Source organism: Fukomys damarensis, unplaced genomic scaffold, assembly GCF_012274545.1.
Source record: "Fukomys damarensis isolate Sample0158 unplaced genomic scaffold, DMR_v1.0_HiC HiC_scaffold_13, whole genome shotgun sequence".
In the NCBI taxonomy this organism is placed as follows: Eukaryota; Metazoa; Chordata; class Mammalia; order Rodentia; family Bathyergidae; genus Fukomys; species Fukomys damarensis.
In genome coordinates this window covers 2,650,237-2,661,786 of record NW_022900925.1, presented here as the reverse complement: position 1 = coordinate 2,661,786, position 11,550 = coordinate 2,650,237, and the positions used below count along the sequence as shown (strand labels likewise).

The 11,550-nt window shown below is 42.9% G+C and overlaps 1 protein-coding gene across 1 annotated transcript in view; it reads right to left on the bottom strand.

The window, feature by feature from the left end:
- The window catches only part of Trim16 (tripartite motif containing 16), a 22,801-nt gene extending 12,424 nt beyond the window's left edge, over window positions 1–10,377 (bottom strand). The window contains exons 1-2 of the mRNA XM_010618824.2: window positions 9,640–10,377; window positions 2,001–2,096 (exon numbers count right to left, since the gene is read on the bottom strand). Of these exons, the coding sequence (XP_010617126.1) occupies window positions 2,001–2,096; window positions 9,640–10,143 (600 nt within the window). The 5' untranslated portion in view covers window positions 10,144–10,377. The remainder of the gene's footprint in view (window positions 1–2,000; window positions 2,097–9,639) is intronic.
- Window positions 10,378–11,550: the final 1,173 nt, after the last annotated feature.

Below are 11,550 nucleotides of genomic sequence, written 5' to 3'. Positions count from 1 at the left end.
TTTTCACAGATGTTGCCTTCTTATCTTTGTAAACACTGAACTCTGGGACAATCAACCCTCACTGGACTTAAATCTAAATGTCAAATTGGTTTGTTTTTTTTTTTTATGCAAGGGATCGAACTCAGGACCTTGTGTTTGAGGAAAGTTTACAAAACCAGTAATTTACAGATGTTGCCTTCTTATCTTTGTAAACACTGAACTCTGGGACAATCAACCCTCACTGGACTTAAATCTAAATGTCAAATTGGTTTGTTTTTTTTTTTTATGCAAGGGATCGAACTCAGGACCTTGTGTTTGTGAGGAAAGTGGGGGACCCACTGAGCTAAATCCCCGGCCCTTGTATCTTCATATTGTAAATATGAAAAAACAGATGCAGATGGCTACCATAGAAGAGATGTCAGTTTTGTTTACTACCATTAATGGGAAGAGTTATTGGTGTCTTTTCCTAGCTCTGCTTTACATAACATGTTGTAGTTCCCTGGCTCACTCACCCTTCCTGCCCTATCAGACTGCAAGTGTCTAGGTTTCTGAGTCACAGAGGCCAGCGGGGCTCCATGCCCTATCCTCTCCTGATCACCAACATAAAGCAGGAGCAGAACAAGACACAGGAACCTACATGAGGGAGTCATAGGAAAGGAGTAGAAGACATTCACTTTCTATAATCACAACCTGTAGGTTCTCAGAGAAGCATGATATCTTGAGCTCAGAGGCATGAAGATAAAATGCAGGTAGGTAAAAAATCTCTGCCCACCCTCCCTGAGGCCATCCTGGGTAAAATGGCCTCAAATGATATTGGTGGATTGACTCCTGTTGTGGCCTCTCCTTCCTAAACCTTTCCATTGAGAAATACTTCTTCTTTTAATAAGGTATTTTAAGTAAGAAAGAGCATTTATCCTTCAGCTGCTAGTTCGTTATAAGCATAGAGTAGAAATTAACTGAAGTGTATATATGTATTAGATTGGATGGGTAAATGGATGGATAGGTGTGTGTGTGTGTGTGTGTGTGTGTGTGGCTTGGTGGACAGATGGGGGACGCATGGACAAATAGATGCATAGGTGGATAGGTGGGGGGGTGGATGGAAGTATGGATTAATGGATGGACAGATGGATAGGTATGTGAATAGCCAATGGGTAGACAAGTGGACAGGTAGATAAGTATGTGTGTGGGTGGGTTGACAGGTGGATAGCTAGATAGGATGCTGAGAATGAGTACTGCCCATAGGGCAGGTGTTTAGCATTCTCTTGGGTTACTACCAATGAAAGGTATTTATAGAATTTTGCTTGGGTCTACTTAAAGTCTATTTGGGAAGTGGTTATAAACTAGAGAGACTAAAGCTAACCTGGTTTATCAAGCACTATCTACTAATCCATGAGTTCTCAACTCTTTTTTCCAGACAAAGAACTGGTGAGATACAAAGGCAGAACATCCTGCCATTATGGAAGGAGCCAAGATACAGCAATTCCTCTGACTTAATCACACACACATTTACTTTTCTCCTGGTAAGAAAGCACATAGAAAGCTGAGCATGGTGGTGCATGCTTATAATCATAGCATTTGGGAAACTGAGGCAGGAGAATCACCATGAGTTTGAGGCTAGCCTGGGCTATATAGTCAGTTCAAGGCCAGCCTGATCTGATAGGAGACTCTGTCTCAAAAAAATGTGAAAGGGCTGGGGATTTAGCTCAGTGGTTCTGGTGCCTGCTTCACAAGAGCAAGGGCCCAAGTTGGATCCCTGGTACCAAAAAAAAAGTAGAAATAAGAATGCTGAATGCTGTTATTTTTTTATTGGTTTTGGTTCTATTCATTATTACTAAAAAGTAAATCACTTGCCAGCTTTAAAACCAAGCCAATTTCACAATAAATCTGGATAGCAAGGTGAGACTACCCTATAATGTGGCCATCGGTACCCACAACTGTCACTTGCTAGGTAACCCCACTGTAACTATAGCACATATATTCCATTATCTCAGATGGGTGTGGGTGACCCAGACCAGTCTTACCAAAACAGATTTATGGTTGGCTTGGAGCCTAGCAATGGCATTTTCGTTCAGTTTGAGTTTCTGCTCCAGGTCCAGTTGTATGCACTGAAGCTCAGCCTAGGAAGCAGAAAGGAAAAAGAGTTAAGGAGGACGGAGCTCAGTGCACAAAGGTCACAAGAGCAATGGCATGTTCCACTCTTGAGGTCCCTGCCCTTCTTCGATGAAGAATTTGACCTCTACTGCTGATCTCAGAAGCAAAGTCTTGGTTGTGTGCCAACACCCCTTGGGGCATGACATCAGCATGAATCAGCTAAAATGCACTGAGCACCTACACATGGTTTGTCATTTTCAGTGTGTATATGGTTTACCTCTTACCACCCTTCTATACCCACATAAGGGCAAAAGTGATTCTATTTTGCAGGTGAAAGAACTGAGTCATTTTCCAAGGTTGACAGCTCGTCAGAGTTGAACCTAGACTTACCGACCCAGAATATCCTAATGACAAATGTGTAGTCTACAGCCATACCACCCTGAACGCACCCAATCTCGTCTAATGACAAACGTGGCTTAGAGCCAAACAATCAGGTGGGGAGTCCAGGATTTTTACTTAGCAGCCAAAACTTCAGAAAAATTTATGTATAAAGAAAATAAACTTATTTTTCTTATATTCACACTTAACACAAAACATTTTTTTGACCAAATTATATGAGCTTTTTTTTTTCCACACCAAAAAACTATCTGACACCAGCTGGGTGTCCCACAATTCAACTCAGTTCTGACACTATCTACAAGGAGCGAGTGTCAGGTAAACAGGTTAAAGGCTCAGTTCCACAAGACTGTGCACAACTTCACCACTTCTGATGCCAATTCCAAGTCCAGGTAACCACTTGGGCCCCCCACCAACAGTTACCTGCCCTAATCTTATACCACCTGCTTGACCTAATTGAATTGCTACCCCACCCTGATCTTGTTTATCTTTGAGGATAATATTCTTGAAGGCCAGAAGTCCATCTTTAGGCGGGCTAGCCAAAATTGTTTGGATCTAACCTAAGATGGATGCCAAAGTGAACACCAGACAACCTCTCAGATCGTGATAATCCAATTTGCATGGTGAAGGACACATTCCCAGTGCCATGACAGCTGATGAATGCTATGATGATGACTACTCCAAAAAAAAAAAAACCATAAAAGCAACAGAGAAGTGGCACCTGAGTTCTCAGAAAAATCTCTTCTCATTTCCATGAAAGACATGAATATTCCTGCTCTTTATTAGCCTTTCTCTCTTCCTTATTTCTTTTCACCTATATCTATACCTCCTGATGCTCAACCAGTTGGGGAGTTGATTTCTGAGTTTCTCTCTCATTTCTTGACCTATTCTATTCTCGGCCAAAAATCAAAGTTCTTTCACTGTTCAAATGATGCTCAGTCTTGTTACTTGTTCCACAGTTCCAAAAGGAGAAAACTCAGTTTGGGGTCAGAAAATAGTGACATAACCAGCTATAAAGGAGGTTCCCACTACCCACTCCCCATATCTTATTTCATAACTTAATGTCTTTAAATGTCCATTTCTTCACATATGGGATGAGGATAAATTGTGTCTACTTCCAAAAGTTATAATGAATTAAATGAAACAGTATGTGTTAGTAGGAACTTTGCTTAGTACCAGGCGCATTGTAAGTATACTATAAATGTCATTGATTGTTCTCAATGTTGTCAACATCATTATTATTCTTACCCACAATTGCTTTCCATTCATTTGCTGCATTTGCTTCTGAAAGCAGGCGGAGTCAACTTCCCCACTCTACCCACAAGCCAAAACCAGTCCCAGATGAGAACCCTGGGTGTGCCTGCCCTGACCTCAGCTTTATTCTTGCCTCCTAGGATTCCATAAACAATTTCTACCAAGAAAGCTGCCTGGCAGTAAACCTAAGTCTTTGCCAACTTCAAAGGCCCTGTCACTTTCCTACTTCTACAAGGGGAAGAGATAGCAAAAAAGAAATAATAAGTACACAGCTTTCGCTGCACTTAATAGCCTCTATCTATATAAAGCTGTGAGTAATTATGCTCTGGCAGAGCTCAAAGGGCATAAATTACCTCTCCATTTCTCCCATGAAGAAGCCTAGAGCTTCCCCTGCCCACCCTCCAGTGAGGGAAGCAACTGCATGCAAGGCAGTCACCTCACAAGGACACTGCAGAAGGCAATAAGCTTTGCTCAGTCTCCATATCACTGCTGCGGTGCTGAAGGAGCCCAGGTGACTTCTCACCCCTGATACCTGAAACCTGATACCCTGGAGTGGAGGAGTAGGGGAAAAAATGGAGAGAAGGAGCGGATGACGGGTGTCTAGCCTATTCAAGAATAATCCTGGAATTCTATATTATACAGTGAACCAATCTGGGAGGATGGAAAAGAATGTGAATTTCCTGAAGGTGTTGGAAGACACAAAAGGACACCTCAGCCACAGGCACATGCAATGTAGCCCTTAAACAGCACTGACACAAGAATGAATTAAAGCTGTCATCCCCAGCCAGGCTCTAGAGAGACACTCAGGAGTATCCAGCAAAGAGGCAGCTTTCTTTCCTCTCTTTCCTCTGTAAACTACCATAAAAGGGGAAAAGGGGCTGCACACAGAATGGGGACCTCTCTGAGTGAGTCACCCCAAGGGAAGGCACTCCTAATTACCACAAAAGGTGGAGCCACTTTGGAATCTTGTATCTCCAGCTATTCCTGTTGCTAGAAAATGATGGGATGTCTCAGTTTCCCATGAACCATACACACATGCCAAGCCAGGGTGGGTCCTGTCCAAGAGCAGAACAAGAGTGCCTGTGAGCACAGACTGCCTTCTAGCAATGGGCACTAAAAGTCCCACTTGTTTCAGAAAGGTAATGATAAATGTTGCACAAAAGGCACAATATTTTGAATCTGAAAGAAGAGCTGTTGCTGGCTAGCTGCATGATCTTGTCGAATCATTTCCTTCTCTTCTGGTATAAGGCCACATGAATATGTTGACAAAATTGTTCTTTCTTCCATCAACAGGGCAAAAGGGGCATCCAGATCATGGTGTCCAGGAGTGGTTTAGAGATGCAAATAGGAACAGCAGAAGGAATAAGAAGAATATTCCACATGTGTCAATTCTCTTGTATTTCCAGCCACACCAAGTTAGCCCTCTGGAGACTCTGCTTTTGGTATCCCCAGACACTGACTCCATTCTTTAAGACCTGCTACATGCCAGTCCAATCAAATATGACACTTATTGCTCTTAGAAGATTTACAGTCTGATGGACTGTTCACAAAAAAAGCTACATTATACTGAACACAGAGCACTCCTTGGAATTTCCGAAAGAAACTCTTGTTCTGAGTTGCCACATAATACCCACCCATTGTGTACCAGCAGAGACTGTGAGCAATGTTGGTTGATGTCTGTCCAGATAAGCAAAGACTTTCAGCTCTCAGATGCTTTGTTCTTGCTCCACATGGAGGCTGTGCTGCACATAGCTCTAACCTTTCTGTAACCAATTTTGAGATTGAAAATAGTGGCCTGGCACTAGTCATCTCCAAAGATCCAAGATAAGATTCATCTCAGGTCTTTCTTCTTCCAAGAACCCTGCCCTGATCTCACTCCCAGTGCGACTCCATGGAGGCACAGTATGTGTCTTGGCTTCCTGATTACAGCCCAAGCTCCAGGAGGTTAGACAGTGCAGCCCAGCAATTAGCTCACAGGATATACTCCATAAGTGTCAGAAGCCTGAGAAACAGGAAGGAACCATATGCACTTCATGGGGGAGAACAAACACGGAAGATGGTCTTAAGAGTCCAAATTTTATAACACAGGTGCACACCCATACACACACACACACACACACACACACACACAGCATCTCATTTCCATGGCAGCAAGCCTGAGATTCAGAGATGATAGGAGGAGTTAGCAGGTTGCAGGCAAGACCCACTGCTCTTAAGAACAAAGGGGTCACTGGAAGCTGAGTTAGGGCAAAGGAAAGCACTGAGGTCCCCGTTAGGAATAGCTAGCTGGCGTAGAAGCTCAGCAAGACAGAACAAATAATCAAAGAACACACACCTCTCCAAGTCGTCTTTGCTCACTGGCCTATCTGGGAACTTTAGAAAGGACTCATTTGGTTAACTGAGAAATGTCACTCTGTGTACCTGAGATAGCTAGGCTATCCCTCAGTCTTAAGGGGTTAGCAGACATACCAGGAAGCTGAAAGTATAAAAAGGACATAAAACTAAGAGACCATACCAGGAGACAAGAAGATAAAAAGTCACCCCTGCCTTTAGAAACTATGTGGTCAGCAGAGATACAAAGAAGCTAGGGCTAAAAAAGACAAAATTATTAAGATAAAACCAACTGAGGCAGAAGAATGGGTCTGCCCTTCTCCAAAACACAATTAGGAACTTTCCCAGATGATAAGGGGCATTTTTTTTTTCTGTTTTTTTGTACCAGGGATTGAACTCGGGACCTTGCACTTGCAAGGCAGGAAGCAGCACCACTGAGGTAAATCCCCAGCCTGATAAGGGGCAAATTCTAAGTGGCAAAGGGCAAACACAACTGTCAAAGAGTAATGTAGTCTATAGATTACTTTTTTAGCATGGTTTAAAAAAATCACACTCCAAAGTGGAGACTTAAGGTGATAATGAAAGCAAGCATTGCAAAAAAAGGCATACACGCACAAAGCACAGGTGTAACTAAAACTCTGCCTCTATGCGCAATGACATCAAGAGACCAGGTCCCTGCCTATCCTGTAGATACCATAAAAGCTGGCCTTTTTTGGGTCAGCCTGGGATTTCTGTACCCCATGTACTATCTCAACTTATGCTAAAGCATCAGAATGAAAAGCCATGTTCCTGTGCCATGGTGATTTTCTGATAGACAGCACAAGAATCTGTGGAGCCAGTAACAGGTCAGCTGTTCTGTGTTCTCCCAACTGACCCTGACACTTGAAATTTCCTGTGCACCACATGCCTGCCTAAGTAATTAGCTCTTCACGCCTCCACAGTAACCTTCAGCAAGCAACTGCAGCAGGCTTGGGCTAGTTGAAAGGGGTGCAACGCTTCCAGGGACTTACATATGTCCTCTAATCCTTTCAAAACAATCCTAGTGGAGCTGGTCACCTCAACAAGAAACTGTGTCTTCTGGGCTGGTTCCTTGGATTCTTTGTAAGAAATCTCTTGGCTCCTAACATTTGGTAGATCCACTTAGAGTATGGCTGCACTTTTAGAGTAAACTTGCTCTCTAAGCTCAAAACAAGGACATGGGCTGGAAAGAACACTAGATCTCTGAAGCATACCAGAAAGCAGAGGGGTCTGCAGTGTGGGACTGTAGCACTGCACCCAGAGCCATAACTGCTTTTCAGTACAAAAACACCCTATAGCCCTCCATTCAGCTGTCTCTGTTTTGCCTTACACAGGTGTCTCCCGGGATGTCTGTGTTTGGGGGCTCTACACATGCCTAGCACAACTCCTTCTGTTGAAATCACAATCACTATAAGTCTCTGTATTATGCTAGGTGCCCAACAAATACCATTTATATTTTATATGTGTGTTATGGCTTGAGTTTAGATGTCTCTCCAAAGTGTCATGTGATCATAGATGGGGCTTTTCCAGAGGTGGCTGGATCTAGACTGTGTGAATTGATTCACGGTACAATGCTAGGATCAAGGGCACTAGGATTAAGGATGTGAGTGCTACCCACCCTGAGTAGCCTGGATAAGATACAAGGGATAGAAAGAACTGTGGTCACCCTTACTTGCCTGCTTTGTTACCTTCTGCCTGCCATGAACTGTCTATCCTCTTCAATGCCTGCCTGCAATGTCACCCTGCCTTGGAGCCAGCTGATTATGGACTGAAACCTCTACAAACTGAGAGCTAAATAAACCTTTCCCCTTTTAACTTTGGGTGTTGGATATTTTGTCTCAGTGGTAGATGGTACTGCTGAGGATTTAGCTCAGAGGTTCTGTTGCCTGCTTCTTAAGCACAAGGTCTCAAGTTCAATCCCCAGTACAAAAAAGAAAAGGGTAGATAGTGTGAACCTCTGATGAGAAGAGGGAGAATAGACCTGGGGCAGGCCTATTAAAATTTATTGGATTATTTGGTGGAGATTTTTTAAACATCATCATGTACCACTTTTTCATGTAAAAATAATGTTTCATATATTTTACCCAAAGGGAATAGTATTGTAATATACTTTATCTCAATATCTTTAGTATATGTGTGGCAGGGTTGGTTTTGGTGTAAAAACATCATTTTAAAAGTAAGGTTATAGTATTCCCTGCAGTAGAATGGCTTTCCAGAAGCTTCCATGCCTTGCTCCATGACTTAGTCCACTGTATGAGCTTGGACAGATGTGATAACAGTCCTCACCTCATTATTACTAAGGATTAGATGAGAAAAATCCATAAAAAGCATTTCGTTTATAGCAATACTCAATAAGAGCTATTTTCCTAAATTATGTGGAGGGTTTTTTTTCCTTTGATGTTTGTATTTGTTGATTTCCTCTGCTGACAGGACATCCCCTGACCTGGGAAATACTGGGAACAGTTGACAAGTGACTTTCTGGGCCGGAAATGGTGACTCATTGGCATCTGGAAGACAAAGCTTTCCAGAATATCTCCCACCCATACTGGACAGAATCAATGCCTAGGGACAGGGATATAGGCAGTGCCCTGGCAAGGAAATCTCCTTTTCCAGAAACTCTTTCCTTCACTGTCCAGGACCATTTGCCAAGAAATTGCTGTAAAGCTACCAGCCTAATGCAATGCAAATAGGGAGCTGCTGGAGTATGACTGTAAGAAATGTAGGACAAAAGTCACCTGTACTTCCCTACTGAAAAACAACAACAACAACAACAACAACAAAAAATATGCTCATAGGAAGTCAAAGTAGGACAAACAAATCATAAAATTCTAAACCATTTCCCAAGGCTTCTCTAGACTCTTGGCTTTTGGGCAAAAGAAAAGCTAGGTTTTCTAAAAATCATTTCTTTTCTGATGGAAGCAAAATTACAGGTTCTGAACAAGGTGTTTCTCAGTCTCTCTGGCTACCTTTACTTGGTGAATAACTTTTATTTTTCACTGAGTTAAGTCATGCTTGACATTACACCTGAACATAGGTTTCAAATTCTATGCTATCTTAGCTGTTTTAAAGCTCTTGAATTTCACACCAGCTATCTCTGAGGGGCCGCTGTTTGGGGAAAGGAAATTAAAGAAAAGGTTTCTTCTCCATTAAATGTCTGCCAAGGCTTGCACTTCACCATTCAATAGTGAATATACCATCCAGATTCTGCCAGAAGGAAATGCCCTACGCTTAAATCCCAGAACTTCTGCATAACACATCTAAACACACATATCCAGGTGATATGAAACAGAGCAGGAAAACTTAGAGCCAGAAGCAGAGACAAGACGGAATCCCACAGGAACAGGGGGACACACAAAGATGAGACAGAGTAAGCTATTTCAGTTTTCAAAACCAATGTCAATAAATATTTATGCTAGATGAACAGCCAGGTACTAAGGCCAATGTCTTTACCTGTGCACTCAAAGCACAGAAGAGACATCAGCAGTGTCAGGAGCTGTGGCATGGCTGGCCTCTCCCTGGGACACCGTCTTCCACTACCCTCTCCCAGATGGATAGACTCCAATCACTCACCTCCTTGTGCCTTCGGGCTGCCTCCAGGGGAACAGCAGCGTGGTCCCTGTGCTTGTCCTGGGCACATTCCTGGCAAATGCATTGCTGATCAGTGCAGCAGAAGGCAGTCAGGGGGCTGTGATGGGCAGGGCAGGTGTGCAGGTCTCGGTCCTTCACCGGCTCAGTCAGCTGATGGCTGTGCAGTTTGCTGTTCTCCTGGTGTGGCCGAAGGTGCTCCTCACAGTAATTCACCATGCAGGTCAGGCAGGATTTCACCGCTCTCACCTTGCTGCCCCCAAGGCAAAAGTCACACAAGATCTCCCCATCCCCCTCTCCACCAGAAGCCCCAAGCTCAGCTGGGCCACTGCCCTGTCCCTCTGTTGTCTCTTCCACAGGCCTTCCCAGGGAGCCTGTGTCCTCTTCTTCTACTCGTCTGGCTGACTCAGAGTTTGAAAGAAGAGGGCCTAGAGGATGAACAGTAACCCCTGGCAGTGGCCCTGGGGCCATTAGTTCCAACTCAGCCATCTGGGACACTCTGCCACCTAAGCCTAAGCCGTCCTTCCTCTGCCTCTTGGCCCAGGATCTATGCAGCCCAAGTCAGACCAGAGAACCACGCCCAGATGATTGCAGCTGCCCCAAGACTTTAACTGTTTACTTTCTCTACACGGAAGGAAGCTCAGTTACTCCTCACTGTGCTCTGGGCATGGATGACAGCCAGCTGCTGTGACAGGGCAGTTGGACTACTCAGGCTCAGGACTGCCACTCAGAAGTCTCCTCCCCAACTCAGGCTCCTCCTGGGGCCCAGCCCTGCCCTGAAACTTCTATTCTTGTGTGAATCACGCATCTCCCATAGGCTCCTGTGTCTGTGGCTGCTCTGGAAAAAACTAAAGATTCCTAAGCTCTGTTGTAAGCCTGTGTTGTAAGCTGTTCTCATAAGCTGAATTTTTTTGTTTATATTTTAAAAGAGATCTAGAGGATTAGGAGTTCTACAATAGAGCAGCCACTCACCCCTTCCCATCTCACAGAACTAGACAGAGTCAGCTTAGCAAAACCGAGGAGGGAAAAGCCTCTCACTTGCTGTGGGCATGTAGCTTGGTGGCAAGGTGCTCGCTCAGCATATGGAAGGTCCTGAGCTTCAATCCCCCCCACCGCCTCAACAACAACAAAGCCCTCTATTTTTACTTGCTATTAACTGACGACAAAAATCACTTGTTTTTTCTTTGGTTAGGAAAAACTTTATTTCAATGTAATACAAGTAGATATTGATAAAAAATATCTGTAAAAGCAGTCATTACTTCTATGAAAAAATAAAGCAAAATTTTATAACAAATTAGTTAAAAAATAACATTAGTTAATATACTGTATACCATAATCTTAAAAGAATGGCCAAAATGTTAGAGTACAAGTCATAGACAAAAAGACTCTTACAAAAAAGAAACAGATAATAGCACAAAAGTTTCTTTTCAATGAACTAAGAGGACCTAGCAGGATAAATGAAACAAATTAGCATATATATTGAAATATTTTTGAAACAATGGAATATATAACTTGGGGAATTATTAGAACTTCTCCTTACTTCCTATTTCTCTCCTTTATTTCATGTTTTCTTTAACATTTGACAGAAACAATGTACAATAAATTTTTACTGTATTTTGCATAAGATAGCCACCGCAGAAATTTACATAGATTAGAAGGAACATAAATGGTTAAGGATGGCCCAGTCTCATAGGATATTTTCTCAGAGCATGAAAGTCAGAGTTCAATTGAGGAAAAGAGTTCAAACTGCCAGATTAAATGGATGTTTTTAAGAAAAAAAAAAAAAGCTAAAATGCAAGCCCTTGGGTCGATAACCAGAAAAATCACTAACTTTAGAGTTCTCCCAATTGAGCAATATATTATGAGTCTCCTGCTAACTCTGCTGTTGACAACAAT